The sequence below is a fragment of the Oryza glaberrima genome, chromosome 3, assembly GCF_000147395.1.
Source record: "Oryza glaberrima chromosome 3, OglaRS2, whole genome shotgun sequence".
NCBI lineage: Eukaryota > Viridiplantae > Streptophyta > Magnoliopsida > Poales > Poaceae > Oryza > Oryza glaberrima.
Window position 1 is genome coordinate 695,982 of NC_068328.1, and position 19,836 is coordinate 715,817.

Below are 19,836 nucleotides of genomic sequence, written 5' to 3' on the forward strand. Positions count from 1 at the left end.
TTATGGGCCGGGCCTGAGCTGCATCTTCCGTCTCTTCCCTCGAGAGGCCCAACGCCAACCTGAAGGGGCGGCTTCTTCCGAACGCCTCGTCGCCTCTGTTCGCCGGCGACATCGCCGCCTCGCGGTGCCCATGGAGATGGAGGCCGCCGCGAGGTCTAGGGTTTCAGCCGGGGCTAGGTATCGCGGCTGCTCGTGAGGCGGCTCCGTGCATTCATCCCCCTCGCGATCCCCTCTAACTCCATCCGGTACGAAGTGCGTCGCGGTTGGAGGGGGCAGAGGAGGGGTCTCCCCGCTAGGTCGCAACGGCTGCCTGCGGGGAAGTAACGGTAATCCACTGATCCATGATGCTTTTGCGCGTTAAATTTCTATTCTCGCCATGATTAGCTTGTATGAGCAAGGTTTTTGATGCAGATTTCCCCGTCGCTTGATAGTTTTTTTTTTTTGGGGTACAATTGCTGCTACTGTCTGAACCTGAACTAGATATGTGTAAAATCTGCTAATGATTGTTGTATCGGCATATCCAGTTAAGCATCGGCGAAGTACATGCACTATGTAGGGCATGGTTTAGACTATGGAGCAATGCTGATTGGCATTTGCGCCACCATCAGTGGTCGAATTCCATGTGAGGCTGAAGCACGTCACTAGCCTGTTTATGCTGTGTTTGCTTGTGCCACTATGTTCTCACTGTATCCTCCCCATGATGCTCACATTATTTTATAGATTGAGTACCACTCCTCCACAACAGTTTCAAGCTATTAGTGTATAACTATCAGTATGCGTTAGTGACATCATTGGTTCAGTAGCCATCGCATACCATTTGAGTCTCTGAAGTTGAGTTCTCTTCTGATGGCCTGATTTAAGTTTTAGAGGTATAAAATTTGTACAATGCTTTAATCTTCCTTACTTCATAGTGTCATAGTCTCATACAAAGGTGATACAGTTTGGAGATGTGCTAAATGATGCACCAAGTTTTATAAAACATCTAGCAAATGCAAGTTTTTTTTTTTAAAAAAAAAAATCTAGCACGTGATTAGCAGTTTGTACTCTGGACCAATTTTGTTAGTACATCTCTGCTGTCATGAACTAGATTCATACTTCGTTTGGTGATTTGATTTTCAGAGAATTCATTGCAGGTGTAAAACCTAAGATGGGATGTGCTAAATGATTAATAAGCTGTATGCATTGCAAATCTGGAGATTTCAAGATGGCTTGGTGATAATAGTTCTATTTCGGGTACGATGCTAACTGATGAGGTCCCGTACAATTTTTTCCTTTTTGGCTAATATAGTTTTCATTTTCTCCATTGAAGCTATGAGAATTGTTGGCCTATCTATTGAAATAACCTCAAAAAAGTATAATCCACTCACATATTTGGAAAAGTGTCTGAACTTTTGTCCATATGTTTTTATTGTTCAACAGTAAGGTTACCATATTTTAAGGCTGCAGGATTCTTTTCCTAGTTACAGCTGTGGCGTGTGATCCGCTCTTAAAACCTATTTTTGTAGTTATCTATCTAAAGTACTGACCCACTTGCTCAAATACTTATGTCACATCTTAACGGGTGACATGATGACAACTTCTCAGAGATTGCCCTGAAAACGAAGGTTAGTGCAGTTGGGCATCAATGTGAAGTGATAAATCATGGCACTTTGATGAGAATGGGAACTTCCACCCATATGGAATATCTTGCATCTCCGTCAGCTTTCAATTACCAATTTTTTTGAGTATGGGTTTGTGATATAGGTTAACTTTTGCAGATGGAACTATGTTTGCATAAATCTTCTCAAAGATAATTCTCATCCTGTAGTTAGCTCCTGTTCCCATACAGACTAACCAGTTAGTGCACACAATAATTCACTATATGTGTGGTGGATGCACTTTCAAACAATTTGTTGTATTATATTTACTGTATTGGTGTACTACGCAGGCCTTATAGAATAGTGTTCTATTGTGGACATGCAGGGTACAATTGAGGGGGGAGAACAATAATGATGATTAATCTGTAGAGGCAGGATGGCCCATGCTATGTTAACAAAGGCAGAAGAGGGAATGGGTTAGTTATGAGGCCATGTGTAAAGGGAGAGCACAACCGCACCAGTGGGGAACAACAGTTGGATGAGGTAACATGGGATGCGAACAATGTCTCTCCATATTACCTGGTGTATATTCTGTATAACTTTTGGTCTTGGCTGGACTTCTCTGGCAGAGGAATAACCACCAAGGTATTAATTTTCCCGTTTCTAGTTTACATCTCTTTACCATTGCACCAGGTCAGCATTTTAAGATAACATTGTGGCTTTAAACCTTCAGTAGTCCTTTTCATTTTTCATTCCCTTATTCAATAAAACTATTTTGTAGCAAAGAGAACAAGTATCAAGTGGGTATTCAAACAATATTGGATGGAATTCAAATGAGCCACCAGCAACCAAGCCCTTAATAGTTTTGAATCACTGTTAACTATAACTCCTGCAAAAGAATAAGATGACCTAGCCTTTTAGGTAATGATATGGATGGGCCACTTTCTGTGGTTTTGTGATATATATGGCATGACAATGCTAGTGTGTGTGCTGTAAGGGATGGGTCACGATACGATGAAGATAAAATGGATCAACATTTTTGCACTTTGACCTTCAGAAATGGAAGTGTTTGTGGCTATCCACATGATTAGGCAATTGTTGTGGCATGGACAACTCATGTCACCTTGGAAGGACTTAATTGTTGTATACAACCAAGGAACAGCTCATTGTTAAGCTTAAATGATCAAGGTTTGTGCGTCTTAGGTATCTTCATAGAACATCAGGAATGCTCAGGGTTGGATTTCCTATTTTCTTATTGCATTATATTACTCTTTCGTAAAGTAGCAGTATTTAATATTCTGCAGTATACTTGCAGTTTTTGTTGTTTCTTTTTGAAACCAGTAATTTCTGCACTTAAGGTTATGTAGCCAATAAAAATATATTTAAGCTGGTGAGGTTATGTGGCTCTCTTTTCCTTGTGGAAATTACTTTTGAAGAAAATTGTTCAGGCAGAACCTTATTACAGTTATATTATTGATATATAACTTGGCAAAATGCATCAATGATTTCTTGCAGGTGTATAGTGGGCCACTTGCATAAAGATTTGGATGCTCTCTATACAGGTCAATGGTTGATATCCATGGCCATGCCTGTCAATGCCCAATAAAACATGGGAGTATCCAGATGTGGTATCAAATGAAATACCGAGGTGCGCATAATTTTCCTCGGAAGCTTTACTTTTATCTTTTCACTGAGGCCTCATTTGAAAGAGTAGAACCAGCCCATCCATATAGAGCACTAAGATCCACGCGGATTGGATTGGAACCCCACCCTTTTGGGCCACTGAGTGGTAAAAAGATGCCCTTGAAAATATGCTTTTACCACTTAAATTGCGTGGTACATGTAAATGGCGCATTCACAAGTGTGTACATTGTGAGACAGTAACATGAATATTTTCAAGTATATTTATTAGATACAACAATACATTTTTCGATATATATTTTCACTATAGCAGCAGTTTAATTATATTCAAGAAAACTACATATGCTGGCCAGGCTGCCATGAGCCCAGGACTAGTTGTAGTCATACTTGTTGATGAAGCATCCCTGTCAACAATTGGTCCTAACTTCACTTGTTATTTTGTTAAGCTGTTAGTGTTGAAACTTGAAAAGGTAACAGAGTGGCGCTGGCACCTAACACTTTGTAAAGGTGGAAAAAAAAGAAAGAAAGGAGATTTACTGGTGTCAATAGTTGTCATTAAAGTTCTCTTATAGGCAAGCTTTTATGGTTGTAGTATTCTACATACTTAAAGATTACCCTAGCATCATCAAGTCTAGAGTTAGAGATGATAGAATTCTTTTAATCTCAGAAGCGTGTACATATATAAGTGAAAATCTCATGGATACAAGATTCTTTTTTTTTTCTGAAGTGGTCCATCAAAACTTGCTAGATTTTTATTGTGAGAATGTGAATTTACTTCCTCACTGAAACAAGACAAGAAAAGAAAGATATGCTTAGATCGTCCCTTATAATTCAGCTCTCCTTCCAGCATGATGGGACCATACTGATGATTCACTTGTTAGGCTGTATTGTGTCAATGAGCACCCAAATGGACCACAAATGTTTGGAAGTGAATGGTCGCCATGGCTTATCTACAGTATGGGCACATTGCAATCAGGTACAGTCCCTTTTCACTCCATTAGATGTATAACCGCCTGATCTTAATGTACCACATGTGTTGCAATTGTATAGCATCTTCATATGTATTGTGCCCCTCTTTGCTACTGTATAGCACTATACTTTGTTTTTCTATATATTAGCGCCATGTTTTTTCCCCTCTCTTTTAACTTCTCTACAGGCAACATGTATATTGCTCAGCATAGCTTCTTGACTGAATCGCTGTAGTAAAGAAGCAATCACCTTAATTCTTAATTTGATCTTTCATGGGCAAGTACAGTACAATTCAGTAACAATCTGAATCCTGAAACAGATCAAAAGAAACCAGCTCATGCATGCATAATGGTGTCGTTGTCAGGCGGCATATTAATCCACTAGTCAGGTTCGTACAATTTTACACGCTGCCGAATCAAGGCGAGGGCTTCCCCCTCGTTCCTCTTATCATTTGCGCTGTGACCCCATCATTTTGGCATCACCTTTTCTCGCGCCTGTGGTGGATGGAGGGATGGATGGCTTTTCCCCTTTACCAGTTTGTCGCCTTAGGTATGCAAGATGCTCCTCTCTAACCATTTATGTATCTTGTCTTTTAGATAATATTTATCCCTTTGTTTGATGATTTTCACGCCGATATATACATCTTTTCTCTCCGAGTTGTTAATTTTGTGTGCTGTCTGCTTGCTGACATATATATACATGTAACGTACTCCAGAATTTAACTGTAGATGCGCGCATATTTCTTTTACCCTCCTGGCTAATACAGTATTATATATACGTGTGCAAAATTTGATGGGAAATAGAACTGCTCCCGCTACTGTTTGTGACAATTAATTGAGGGAATAGTCTAGCACGATGGGGCAGTTTTATGTGCCAACTTAAGCTAATTAATGCTATTAATGGAAGTCGTTTTCACTTAACTGAATGCCATTTAACGAAACAGTTTTACACAAGGTGATCAGACAAACCAAAATTTTAGGGAAGCAAATTTAATTTAGCTGCAGAGTTGCTACTAGGTAGCTACGGCCACACAGTCACAACATCAGCAGTCACACGCACGTGTGGATGAGATGAGAGCTGTGTGAGCGTATAAGCGTGAGAGTGCCCGAGCGAGTGGGCACTTAAACTCGCACGCACGCAGCGTATGCCCCGTTTAATTCATCTTCCCCACCTAATTAAGCCATCAGCAATGGCAACAGTGCCAAGCTAACAAAATGGCAACCCGACATAAGGCATTCAAGACAAATTGGCCCCATGTGGTCTTGTATGCAACCCCAGTGCCAATGCTTGTATTGTATAATTGTATATCAATTAATCAGTCAGTTTGAGAACATAATTAATCTGCTACTTTAATTTTGCAGCTCCGTAGAATATGTTCAATGGTGTTAACTTTGCATATTTCTGTAGAATTAATTCCCAGCTGTTCAGTTTTTCTATTCCAACAATTAAATTAAGCTACCGGCCTGTATGGTGCGTGCATAAGTAGTGCTTCTACAGAACAAGATGTTGGTACGAGTAGGTAGATGGAGTGGGGTAAAAAAAAAACAGTGACTAGCTCGTGCAAAGTGGAGTTTCCATACGTGCTGATGCCTGCCAGTAACTTTTTTTTTTTTAAAAAAAAGAAGATGTATACTCCGTACGCGTGCTACATATACCTCGCTCGCATGAAAGTTAGTACAGCAAACTTAGATCCGTAGTAGATATTTGCAGCAAGCTCCCTTTTTCTTCCGTATAAGAAATGGAAATTAATCTTTCCAAGTATATATATCTGTCTGTGACACGCTACTTTAGTACTGACCTCACCTCGCTATACGCTGAATGCACTGCAACCGTTTATGCGCTGGATCCGCCACTGATGTCCAAACTAATTTTGTAGGGTTGCTACTCCTGGCTCTAAACTCCAAGCTTCCGCCTCTCTATCCGCACCATTTCCTCCTGCGGCTACGTACATACATATATATTGCACGTCATCGCTCCAGTCAGGTGACTCGCATGCATGAAATTTCTTACTCGGTATTTTTTGGATTTTAGTTTGTAAGTTCTGGTTGGTTTGGTGTGAAATTTTCTATAGATTAGTCTTGCAAAAAGGATAAAAAAACACTGTAAAATTTAGTGTTCTAAATGACCTGTCTCGAACACCGGGATTTCATGGTATTTCTAAATCAACTAGTAATACATGGCACGGTTCAACTCACGTACGTCGTCGGACAATTCCTGCTGGCTAGTGGCTCCCAAAGGAAGCACTTAAGTGAGTGCTAAAAGTTTTGCTTAATTAGATCGTGGGCGTACGCACAATTAATTAATAGAAGATAAGAGGTATATATATCGTGATGTATATATATTATCGTGTTTAAACTTGAGCTAAGAAGAGTTATCAATCTAGGTAGTACACAGATTTAACATGGAAGAAATACCTCTAAATACCCTTCGAAGACTGTAAAAACTGATATTTGAAAGAATCTGGAAACTGCAACCCTATATGTGTTTAAGATTGGAGAAACTATGTACAGTATTACCGATTTAATTTGTTGCCATGAAAACATTTACATTTGCTATGTTAATTAGATCCACTAGCTACTAGATCTAAGCGGAACTTAGCATGTTCCATGTTTAATTATTTTCATGTGGTTTCTGTACTGGATTGAGAGAGGTTGCACAACAGGTAGCTAGCACAACGTAACTCAGCATACTGGAGTAGATCTAAACTAAAATAGTTCAGAATAATAAACACAACTTTGGATCCTAGAGAATAACCAGAACTTGACATATTTTACTGCAAGTACCGGGCATCTCGATCTGACGCCTACAATACTACATATATATATATGGCCATGCCGTGTATCAGGTAATAATGGATCGAGCAGCTGGCCTGCTACACACTAAAGGATGTAATATGCCCGCATATATATTAACCTCAATGATTTTACAATTACCAAGTGTACAATTCTCAACAGTATGACAAAGAAAACTTGCATAACACATAACAGACAGTAAAATTTCTAAAAAGAAAAAAAAAGAACGTCCGAAAGTATACCCAAAAAAAGAAGCATGATCATGCATGCCTTTCTCTCGGTTGCCGTAGCTTGTAGTACTTGAGCACTGGACTGTTAATACAGCACTAAAGAGAAAAACAGACATGTTCCTACGTACGCAAAACCCTTCACATGTACAAAGATATCTCACCTCCTTTTTAGCTTCTCTCTAGCTAGATCTCTCCCTCCAGGAGGTCCCCCAATACCATTTATGTATGTATGGACATGGTGAGTGTGTGACATGTACAAGGTATATACGACGATAAATAATGTTATGTGCAGGAAGGAGAAGAAATATACGGAAAAGATCAGGTTGTTGGAACTTGGAATCTAGGCAAGGAACAGTAAATTTTGGCCTTTAGGTTTTAACAAGCTTATGCTAACTAGGGATCGATATAGTGTAGCTGTAGGAGTTAAAGAATGCAAGTGGATGGCTAGCTAGCTAGGTCCATATGGTACAGGAGATAGTAGATCGAGATCGAGATCGCCACCACCTGAGCATATTTCTCTTGGTGTATATATGTCGTCGTGTCGTCGTCGTCGTCACTGGACGCAGGCCAAGAATGACGTCCCACTTGTTGCCGCAGGCGGCGGAGGGCCCGCCGGTGTCGTCGGAGCGCCGCCGCCGCTCGCGTTTGGCCGGCCGACGACGACGTTCTGGTTCTGCAGCTGCGGCCGTTGGATCTCGTACTGCACCTGCATCTTGCCACCGCCGATGTCGTCGTCGTCGTCAAATTCGTCGTCGTCGTCGTCGTCGTCCATGCTGTCGCTGTCCATGTCGTCGGCCATTCTGTCGTTGCCGTAGTTGTGGTTCATGGCCAACGGCTGTGGCTGCCTCTGCCCCGCCGTCTCCTTCGCGACGGGCACCTGCTTCGATCCCTAAATTTACAGATTTGATACGTGACATCGATCGATCAGAACGAATCGTACAGACAACGATGCGTACATGCATGTGCCTGTGCACGCACAAGTACACTGCACGAGTTAAATGCAATGCGTTTTTAACTAATTACCTTGTTATCCGTCGTCGCCGCCACGCCGTTGCCGTTGCCGCCGGCGACCGAAACGACGGGGAGCCCGCCGGCCGTCGCCGTGCCATTGTTGCTAGCCTTCGTTTGCATGCCCCCGGAGCTGCTGCCGCCGCCGCCATTGTTGGCACTCGCCCACCCATTCCCATTGCCGTTGCTGCCGCCGTGGTCGACGTGCGGCGGCGTCTGGGAGAGCGGCACCGGGGCAAGCACGGTGGTGGTCGCCGGAGCCGGCGAGGCCGAGGCGGCGGCGGCGGCGTTGGCCGCCTTGGTGCGGTAGAGCGCGTCGAGCTGGTGGTAGTAGGGGCATGTCTTGGAGTCCTCGGGGCGCTTCTTGTTGCTCTCCTTCACCTTCTTGAAGTACTTGTTGATGTTCTCCCACTTCTCCTTGCATCTCTTGGAGCTCCGGCTGTACCCCAGCCGCCGCATCCCCGCCGATATGTCCTCCCAGAGAGGCCCCTTGGGCCCCGAGTCCTGGTACCTCGTCTCCATCTCCGTGCGCAGCTGGATCAGCGCGTGCACCTCCGCCTTCGGCCACCTCGACGACGACGCGCCGCCGCCGCCGGACGCCGCCGTGTCGTGCTGCTCTTGCGTCGGCGGCGCCGCCCGGACGACGGTGTTGGCCTCCTTGCTCTGCGGCTGTGGTGGTTGGAGCTGGGGCTGTGGCGTCATCGGCATTATGTGGTGCGGCTGAATCTGAATCGGTGGTGGTGTTTGCTGATGATGATGCTGCGGTGGTGGTGGTGGTGCAGCGGAAGCCACCGGCGTGGGCTGCAGCGGCGGCGGCGGTGGCGCGGTGATGGACTGGCCGGTGACCCTCTGTATGAAGGAGATGACGGCGGCGTCGCGGGAGGCGGCAATGGCGCGCTCCTGGGCGAGCGCGTCCTGCTCGCGTGCGAGGCGCGCCACCTCCTGCCGCCGCCACGCCTCCTCGCGGATCATCCTCTCTTGGTCGCGCCTCTCGATCGCCTCCAGAAGCCTCTGCTGCATCGCCTCCTGCCGCTCCATCACCTGCCGCATCAGCCCCTCGAACATCCTCATCGCCTTCCCGCCGCCGCCGCCGCCGCCGATGCCTCCGCCGCCCCTCCGCTTCCGCTTCCCGCCCTCCTCCGCCGTCTCCTCCGTGTCCGACCCCGACGAGAAGCTCACGTCGTCCATCGTCATCACGCACGCCGCCGCATCCATGACAGGCGGCGGCGGAGCGGCGTGCTGCTTGACAGGCGGCGGCGGCGCGGCGTGGACGCGCAACGCCGAGAGACCCGCAGGGGTGGCCGGCGGCGCCACGGCCACGGGCGCCGGCGCGAGGGACACCGGCGGCGGGCGCGCGGTGGCGGCGGCGGCGCCGTGGAGGGCCTCGAGCTCGGTGAAGAAGCGGTAGGTCTTGCCGTCGCCGCGGCCGGCGCGGCCGTCCTTGGTGCGCTTGTAGTACTTGTCGACGTTCTCGAACTTCTCGCGGCACTTCTTGGCGCTCCTGTTGTACCCCATCTCCGCGAGCTTCCTGCACGCCACGCCATGGCAGCCACAAATTAAACCTCGTCATCAACTCATCATCTCCCCTTCATGTTGCCATCACAACTTGTTCGCAGCAACGACGACACATGCATGCATCTAAGCTAGTAACATTCTACTACTACCTAGCTACATCTACATGCATGTTGCTCTCACTGAAAAGAACCATCTATTTATCTAGCACTTAATTACCCTATATCATATCCATTTGCACAGAATTTTTTTACTGCATGTGGGTGGTAGAGAGCGAAAGATAATTTACCCCTTTGGAATTGTTGGACTTGGGATTGATGCTGCATGCTTAATTACATCGGATCTGAAGAAGCATGTATATATTTATATAATGCTAAAGGGTAATTACTGATACGAACAGCATCATCAGCAGTGTGGCGCTGGATACATGAAGTGACGCAAAGGGCAAAAGGGAACCGAAAAGCGGAGGAGGGAGAGCGATATGTGTGTCATTTTTAATTGGGAAATTCACTGTGCTCGTCTCGTCGTCGCCGCAATTAAGCTGCTAGTACCTTATTGCCGCGCGCCGAGCAAGCTTAATTCTCCGATATATCATGCAAATCTAACCAAAATTGAGCTCGAATTTTGACCATGCTGGCCATGCTCATGCTCATCAGATGGATTATGAGTAATTAATTCTTGGGATTAAGAAGAAGTTAATTAGGTAGCTAGCTAACCTGGAGACTTCCTCCCAGAGGGGGCCCTTGAGGGCGGCTTCCCGGAAGGCGGCGTCCATCTCCGACCGGATCTTGAGCAGCGCCAGCGTCTCCTGCCGCGGCCACCGGTTGCCCGCCGACGACCCGCCCCGGTCGCCCTCCTCGCCGCCCAGCACCCCGTCGTGCTCCAGTGAGCTCCCGTTGAGCTGCTCCTCCGCCGCCGCCGCCGCCGCCGCCTGCTCCGGCGGCGGCGGCCGGCTGCTGATCGGCGACGGCGCCCCCTCGCTGCCGGCTGCCGAGAATGGCGGCATCCCCGGCTGCTGCATGCCAACAAATTAACAAAAAGAAAAAGACGGACTAATCTTTCGCTGTCGATCGATCGATCGATTGCTAGCTTAGACCCGGCGTGACAGTGGTGGAATTGAGGTGTTGAGGTGGGGATGATGATGAGATTGCGATGCGACGAGCAGCAGCAGCAACACTAGTGCATGCATGAGCTTGAAGGAGATGGAGAGCTCGATCGGTCTCCTCTCTCTTGCTGAGTGGCTAACTAGCTCGTAGTGTGGACTATGAGAGAGACGGAGCCATGGCATCCATATCCATCCACAACGACGACCTAATAAGCTTTACCAGCTACCAGTAGTAGTACTAACTGGAAAGAAGCCAGTGAGGAAAAGAGGAAAGAAAAAGAGAGGAGAAGCTAAGCTTAGCTAACCCTCGAGCTAGCTAAGCAGAAAGAGAGAGAAGAGAAGAGTGAGATAGTACTAGGCTGGCAGAGATATGGTGGTTGCTGCAACTGCAAGGCCAGGGAGAAGGCGAGGAGGAAGAAGAAGAGGAGGAGGCAAAGCTAGCAAGAGAGAGCAGTATACTAGTAGTACTAGTACTGGTCACTACTGTAGCAGCAGCAGCGATAGGGCTGCACTAAATATAATACTAGGGCGGTGGAGAAGAAAGAAAGAAAGAAAGAAAGAAAGGCACTGTGCTGTGAAGAAGAAGGCGAGGAAAGAAATGCTTCTGCGGATCGAAGGTGAAGATGACGATGATGATGTGAGAGAGGAAGGAGGTGATAGATAGATGGACAGAACAAACCAGATGCTGCATGCGCTGTCAGGATGGCTACGTACGGCCACCCTCCCCCCTCCTGCCCTGTAATAGTACTCCTTCCAGGGTTAATTTAATCAAGTCACTAAAACTAGCTAATTAACTTAATGTTTTACTATACTATTAACTGTATGTCACTTTGTAGCTATTCTAGTACTGGTAAGCTAGCTAAGCTCATGTGTGATTTTCAGGTTTGATGGTGCAGAGTGGCCGGGGAATCTGGACCCTACATTTTGGATCCCACGATGCTCTGATTCCTGCACAACAACAGGCCGTCCTTGCTGTACGTTGTTGCCCCTCTTTGTTTTTTCACAAATTCACTGTAAAATCACAAGGGGGAGGCATTGCAATGCAACACATCAAACACAGCACTGTAGCTAGATGATCACAATGAATTATTGATAGAGAGAGAGAGATCAATTAATTATAAGAAAGACAAAAGAAAACGAGAGAGAGAGAGAGAGAGAGAGGAGAATTAAGCGGTAGGAGGGTGGACGAGAGTGGCCAGACAAGGCCACACTGTAACAGCCTGTGTGGTGGGCCCGGCAGGGCAGGGGTAGAGAGAGAGATGGTGGTGGTGGCGCGCAACGTGCATCCAGAGAGGGATGTGAGTGAGTATAAACGCGAACGCGGACCCCCTCTCGCTAACCCCACACGCCCCACGTTGCGTACCACACAGGTCACTCCCATTCTAGCTCAGCTAAGCTTGATTAGGTACTAGTGCTAGTTGCTAGTAACATGCATGCATGCATCCACATGTTTTTGATTCCTGAACTTATTCATTTTTACTGCTAATTAATCAAATGGTATAGTAGTAGAAAAGTTGTGACAAGCATGGCATAGATAATTAAGTACTAGTCCTTCATCAAGAATAAAAGAAAGTCTCTCTCTCTCTCTCTATGTGCTTAGAAATAGAGAATACTTCCTTCCAAAATAAGTGCATCCAAATTTAGACTACAGGGTTGCATTTATTTTTGGGATGAAGGGAGTATTGTACATTGCATCAGGTAAAGTGCATCTTGTTTTGCTCGGTATCAGGTTTTTAGCACACACTTTCGCTTTATACTAGGGTTTAACAATTTAAGTTTTACTTAACACTAGGATCGATACATCATCAGATATATAGAATTTTCATGACATTTCATCATTTTTTGATAAATTTTCATCCAACATGGTCTAAATTCAAAAATATTTTATAATTTTTAATCATATTTTGCAAGTTTATATGTCTAGATTCATTAACACATATATAAATGTGGGCAATATAATACTGGATAATCTTATAATATGAAACGGAGTGAGTATATGATACAACACCTAATTAATGTAAAGTGAAACTTATTTCAATATACCCTGGTGTAAAGTGAATAAACAAGGTGTGCTTTACCCAGTACAATATGCAATTTACTCTTAAAAAATATCTAAACAAAAGAAAAATGAATGCTTTGTGTACGTATGGTTGATATATATAAAATGCAATAATGCAAACGTTAGTGAACACAGCTGCGTGGGGATGATGAATTCATATATATAGCAGCTGGTCCAAAATAAGGTAGTTCAGTATTAAACAAAGGAACTAACATCCTTAATTAAGCTGCATGTTGTTGTTAAAGATACCCCCTTAATTAGCTAGCCGGAATGTTGTTCATCTCCATAATAAAAAAAAGAGAGTGACAACTAGCTAATTTATACGATGGAACCATCATGTCATCTTGAGAAAAATAGTAAAGTTTACGGCAATGAAATGAAATGCACATGCACTTGTCCACATAGCCAGAGTATCTAGCAACAAAAACCATGTACTTTTTTACATGTTCTCCTGTTGATTGACTTTTCCTTTATGCTAACGCTAGCTAGCTTCACGCTTGCATGCATGAACATGCTTTTTAAAAAGAAGAAAAACAAAGGGGAAAAGCTAGGGTGAAAGAATGAATTGGTACTACACAAAGTTTTGTGCATGAACATCCAACAAGAAAAACAAGCATCTCAGCTCGCTGCTGCATATGGTACTTCTTGATCTCTAATAGGGTATGGACAACTCCTAGCTACAAGCTGAGATCCAATTAAATTAATTAACCCCTCTCTAAAACAGTATACTATTATCAAGTTGTATATTTGTTAATTAAGTCCTCAGTAGTGAACTACTAAATTATTTGAGAATGTACAGACGTCTGAAACATAAGGAATCAATACAAATCAGAAGATCCTCAAAGGCTACTGGCATCAAATTAGTTAACTGAAATTATATATATATATATATATATATATATATATATATATATATATATATGTTTATTTAAGTTTTCCAGGTGAAGGCAACAGTGATCTGTTGCGTGCTAGAACTCTCAAAATTATTGTGGTACGTATGTACCGTAGTATGTCCAAACTGTCAAAAACTGTGTTGTTTACTGCATTTTTTTTCTCTCCCTTATATTTTTTACCATTTTATCAGAGCATGTAGTTATAGACTCCTGTGTAACTGTGCACTCATGTGTGTGAATGTTCCTTTTAGTACTGGGCACGTACATTTCGAGCCTAGCTCGTACTCCTACGTAGGTTGGTAAAACAGTGGCATGCATGCGGTTAATGATCGGGATTGATCGATCATACCATTTCACTGCTGTTGGTGCAGGTGCTAATTAGTAATAAAATAAACCAACATCGCACATCATACTACTATAAATCTAAGCAGCATATATAGTCAGATTCACAATAATAATATACTACCTCCGTTTTTTAATATATAACGCCGTTGACTTTTTTCTCACATATTTGACTATTTGTCTTATTCAAAAATTTTATGTAAATGTATAATATATAAATCACACTTAAAGTACTATGAGTGATAAAACAACTCATAACAAAATAAATTATAATTACGTAAATTTTTTGAATAAAATGAATGGTTAAACATGTGAGAAAAAGTCAACGGTGTCATCTATTTAAAAAATGGAGGGAGTATGTTACATTCTAATACGAGGTACGTTGATTTATCTGAAATAGAAGGGTACTGAACTAATACCAGAAAGGATTAACTGCGATAAGATGTGCCGGTCGGTCAAACTGGATCAAATTAATGTTCTCTGCTCACACAAACACAAGGCCGGTACGTATATACTTCGTTTGTTTAATTACTTAACGTTATTACAGCACCGACATTGTTAGTAATACTATGAGTCATTTAAAATCTACTAAGTAAATAGTAAGTCTTTTTCATGACATTTTACATAAAATATCTTAACGTATACTCTTTTCATATTAATGATTTATAAGATTTTGTGTTTGATGACTGCGTTTTCTAAAACATCGTATTTTTAATTGACAACCAACAGGAGTATACAGGCAGCGTGTTATAGCTGGATATTATACATACGGCTTTGAATGCCCACAGCTAAATGATGTAATTAAAGGTACTGATCTATCTATCCTTTTGATCCGAAAGAATAGGTGATAGAAAGAAGCTTTTTTTGCTGTCGCCCACACATCCAATATATCTCCATCTACCTATCCATGCATCGATCTTCCTGGCAGCTAGAGAAGTTAGTTCCAACTGCCTAAATTATTTCTTCACCCTCGCATAGCTAGTGGCATGAATTAAGTGCCGTTATTACTGATATATATATTTGATAGCCTGCTAGTACCTCCGTTTCATATTATAAATCGTTTTTTTTAACTTTTTTAGTTAGCTTTTTTAAAAATTTAATCAAGTTTGTAGAAAAATATAACAACATTTTCAATACAAAATAAATATATTATCAAATATATTGAATTTATATTTAATAAAACTAATTTGGTTTTATTGATGTTGCTAAATTTTTCTGTAAACTTATTAGTCAGAACTAAAGAAGTTTAATTCGGAAAAAGGTTAAAATAACTTATAATATAAAACGGACGAAGTAGCTAAGTACTCACTATTATTATTATTATTATCACCCACAGCTCTGGTCAGTTGCAACTTGTTGTAAGTAAGTATACACATTTAGGAGGAGTACTAATGTACTGACCGTTCATGCGTCGTTGTATTTGTAATTACATGGAACAGTTGGGTGGCTGAAAACTGTGCACAGTGTACATTGCTGATCGAAGACAATGTATGCAGTGTACCTTTGCTACTTATGCTAGCTAGGATGTGTACGTATGTACGTACAGACTGCAGTCTTCGCTAAATTATTAATTTTCTAGCTTCCTTGTATATATTTCTCTCTCTTTCTTTTTCTTTTTTAGAACAATCTCTCTCTCTCTCTGTGAGAGTATACAGGAGTAGCTAGGTTGTTAATTAGATAGAGAGTATGTTACCGTTTTCATACGGCAGAAAACGTAAAGGCAGGCATGTTGTACGTACGTGCGCCTCCGGTAGGTAATGGCCAATGCCAGCTGCTTGCAATATTGTGTGGGCCTAGCTTTGGGCTGAAATTAACTGGATCGTGCGAAATTAATCCATGCGTGCGTGATAAAAAAGGGGGATTATATCATATACCCATCCATGGAGAGACAGTTTGATCAGAGCAAGTACGAGATGTGCAGAGAGAGCAGTGGCAGGTGGAGTTGGATCTCGTATGCTAACCGTGTGGTCCTCCTATCCCTCCCTGAATGCGTGTGCGTGCCAGGAATTGAAACTGATCTGATCGAGTTACTGCTTGCATTGCTGATTGCTGATTGCTTGTGCAGTCCAAATTAAATCTAACCCAGATAGGAGTGTGTGTGTGTGTGTATATCGGATCCAATCATGGGTTCATCGATAATGCATGAGAGGTGCCTAATCATAGTAATAACTAGCCGCTTAATCAAGCTGCTAAACAAGCTCTTATATGAAGTACTATTAGTTAAGCTTGACAGGTTGTGAGAGCACGGGCAGGAGAAGAGCAGGAGCAGGACAGGTTTCAACCATCGGCGGCGCGCCGCGCGGGCGTACATTACAAACGTGGCGTTGCATTTGCATTGCAACTGTTTGCCTTTACGCCGCGCTGCCAAGTTGGTTGCCCCCACCCTGCACTGCACCGCGCTGGGGTTTACTACCCAACGCACCCTTCTTTTTTTCGTCGTGAAAACTTTTGTTTGCAAAACTATTACTCCCTCCGTCTAATAAAAAATAAATCTAGTATTAAATGTGTCACGTCCTAATAATACGAATCTAAAAAGGGTTTAGATTCGTAGTAATATGATACATTACATCCTATACCATATTCAATTTTATGTGAATAATTAACTATTTGCCACTCTTACAGGTAGTTCTAAAGAATTTATCACTGAACTCACGTGTCATAGACATATAAGAGCCTATATATCATAATATATATCATAAACATTCTTAATTGCCATATATTAAAAAGGGCAAATAGTTAAATGTCTCTTTTTTATGAGATGGAAGAAGTACCCCTCCGTAAAAAAAAGACTAATTCTAACTATGAATCTGGACACATGTAGAAATTTATTATTTTTTGGACGGAGGAGTAGTATGTAATTAGTGATGCAAAGATTAAAAAAAAAAGACCCTAGTGCTGGGCCGCATCCGGTCGGGCCGCACAGCGCCCTACACACATCTGTCTCCTCGCGCTGTGGCCCAACATCTGGAGAAAGACAGACGCACGCTACGCGGGCCAAAAAACGTAAAGCCCAATATCCGATCCAGTTCAGCCCATCTCGGTGGTGTCTCGCGTTTCTCCCATGAGGCCGGCCTTGAAGCCTTTTCGACGGGACGGCCCAGAGACACGCGCGCAACGTTCTCGCGTATTTCACGCGTGCATACGCCCCGGACCGGTTTAATTCCTGCCGTTTTATCTCTCTTACTTATCCACGATTTTGAGCATTTTCACATCCATGGACATGAGCTAAAACAAACACAAATTGAACTATGGAAATAGTTTCCTACTTGCCCTTTTCAAGTCCAAATTAATAGTATACGATTACGAACAAGGTATGAAATAAATGTAGTAATTCCACATTACCAAATTATGCATGCAACAAATCACGCATCGATGTCGTCTCAACTTCGATCGATCGATTGATTCATCCATCGGCTGTCAATTCAAGTTGTTCCTCATCATGATCGGTCATCGCATCGATCTCACACCCTCAACGGCAGTGGCAACCCCGGCCGATGCCTCGGCGGCCGCCGCCGCCGCCGTCGCCGCCGTCCAGGTGCCCTCGGTAGAGTAGTATGCAGTGGCCGCCCCTGCAGCCGTTGTAGTGGCAGGCGTCGTCGCACGCGCGGTTCGCCGCCGGGTCGCGGGGATCGCACAGCTCCGCCGCCGCCGTCTCCCCGCACCCGTGGTTCGACGCGTAGTCCCCCACCCACGCCGACCCTACGTACGTACGTATCACCCAAATCCAAAAATATTACTGACAAAACCCCAAGGAACAACGACCAAATAAAACGCATGTACAATACATCTCAGGCTTAATTTTGCTTACTCGCAACAGTAGTGGATGCAGCGGCGACGACAAGGATGATAAGCAGGAGAGGTATCATCAGAGACGATTTCTTGGTGTATCTCCTGCCCATTTTCGGTGTGTTTCAATCCAAGGTGATCAGCTCATATAGTACAGGCAGGTGTGTAGTGCTCAGTATTTATAGGAACGAGAGGTTGTGATATGTATGTCTACTCTTTAATGTGGTGCGAATTAATTGATTGATATAATAATATACTATCATGGAAAATTGACATATATATATCGATCTCATCTCTGTTTCTTACCATTTAACGCTTGACTACAGTACTCCATATTTCACGGTGTCATGGTGTAAAATTGGCATGTACATATTGCACTAATTGATGCCGCTGGTGATAAGCAGCGTACTTCTTGTTTTAGCTTTGCCTTTTCCTTTTCCGTTCGCAAATTTTTACTTGTCTCTGTGTAAAAGAAAATTTAAACACAGTACACACATCCATATGCTCATATAAACATATGCAGACTTACATCTATAAACGTACACATGGACATCATACCTTTATGAGCACAATAAAAAACAATACCAGTAAATCTTTTCAACCTATTAAACATATATTTTATTATTTATCTCCGTGCAGCGGTGGAATATATTCACATGCCTACAAGTACATAAGATAAAGAGAAGCGAAAGGGTAGCTCATGTATTCTTGGTCAATTGGGCATGATGAGTTCAAGGTCGCGCGCAGAGGGGAGATTGTGTGTCCCTGCGTATACCATGCATGGACTTGTTAAAGCATGAATGTAATTCCTATTTTATCACTAATAAAGATATTTCTTTATGCTTAAAAAGTTATTATACATAAATAATTAAATATATGTTTAAAAATTAATGGTGGTGTAAATATTTAAAGACAAAGGGAATAATATAAATGATCCTTAAATAAGAAAGTCACTGTGCTACTGTGCATGCATGCTTGCTCTACATATTTTCTGGCCTTCATTTATAATTGGGAGTTGGAAAATATAATTACTATCATATATTCTTTTACCTCCTTTTTTTTCTTCTATGCCAATCTTTTCGCCGCATGTTGCCCTCACTTTTATACTGATTCCCAGCTTAACTATATATATCGCTATATATGAAGAACAAGGAACATATAAGTGGCACTAATGGACTAGCCAGTTGTCTGAACACTCTGTGCACTACTATTTTCTGGTCTATGTCTCCCAATGCATATTTGCAAATCGAGAGCTTTCCCCTCTTTAACAGCTTCAGTTACATTCTGTTTCGGATAGGATATAGATTTGGCCGAATTAATTCCCTTGAAAGATCAAGATTTATCGTGTACTATAATCGCGTTGCCCCGATTCGCTAAATCAATAATGAAACGAGTAACGACAAATCGATATGCAACAATAAATTTCTTAAAGCTACAATATTTGGCTCTGTCTTCCAGTTAACATGGACGATAAAATCCATGGCCCAATGCCACTAATCCTTTCCAAATTCAAACGTACTAGCTCTCTTCTTCGTTCCTAAAAGACATGTAGTCAAAGACAAATTAGACAGTAAACTAAAATTTTACTATGTACTTTATTAATACGGAGAGAAAACTATAAGGATGAGAAAAATGAGCAGTAGATGAGAGTAGTACTGGTTTGATGACTAAAATGAGAAGAAAAACAATAAAGTAGTGCTATAAAAATATTTAGCTAGCAGGGTCTACTTGAAAATATAGTTTTCATATGACAAATTTTTAGATTAAAGCTGGAGCAGTATTTTATGAACCGGAGGCAGTAAGCAAAATGTACGTGTTGGTGACTTAGCGCGGTACATACGTCGATTGATTATATCTTATAGGAGTACTTGAGTGATCAAGTATGATAATCTGCGTAATTAAACAGTAAACCCCAAATCGAT

General features: G+C 42.8%; 2 protein-coding genes and 1 long non-coding RNA gene across 4 annotated transcripts; 1 reads left to right on the forward strand and 2 right to left on the reverse strand.

The window, feature by feature from the left end:
- The first annotated feature begins 80 nt into the window (after window positions 1-80).
- Window positions 81-15,108, forward strand: LOC127767478 (uncharacterized). 2 transcript variants are annotated; one of them, XR_008016470.1, is made up of 9 exons: window positions 81-326; window positions 1,134-1,233; window positions 1,963-2,222; window positions 3,093-3,225; window positions 4,100-4,194; window positions 4,507-4,736; window positions 6,064-6,170; window positions 11,717-11,808; window positions 14,858-15,108. It is a non-coding gene; the product is annotated as an uncharacterized LOC127767478 (long non-coding RNA). The 2 variants fall into 2 exon arrangements; XR_008016469.1 differs by lacking the exon at window positions 14,858-15,108 and having other exon boundaries at window positions 11,717-12,353.
- On the reverse strand, window positions 7,074-11,420 carry LOC127767477 (trihelix transcription factor GTL1-like). The gene is made up of 3 exons (XM_052292828.1): window positions 10,446-11,420; window positions 8,233-9,745; window positions 7,074-8,098 (listed from the first exon to the last, which is right to left on the reverse strand). Exons 1-3 carry the CDS (start codon window positions 10,748-10,750, stop codon window positions 7,763-7,765), a joined length of 2,154 nt encoding a protein of 717 aa, XP_052148788.1. The 5' UTR covers window positions 10,751-11,420; the 3' UTR covers window positions 7,074-7,762.
- A 2,294-nt stretch (window positions 15,109-17,402) lies between the features above and the next one.
- Window positions 17,403-18,038, reverse strand: LOC127769047 (uncharacterized). The gene is made up of 2 exons (XM_052294750.1): window positions 17,937-18,038; window positions 17,403-17,827 (listed from the first exon to the last, which is right to left on the reverse strand). The coding sequence occupies exons 1-2, from the start codon at window positions 18,025-18,027 to the stop codon at window positions 17,598-17,600; spliced, it is 321 nt and encodes a 106-aa protein (XP_052150710.1). The 5' UTR covers window positions 18,028-18,038; the 3' UTR covers window positions 17,403-17,597.
- Window positions 18,039-19,836: the final 1,798 nt, after the last annotated feature.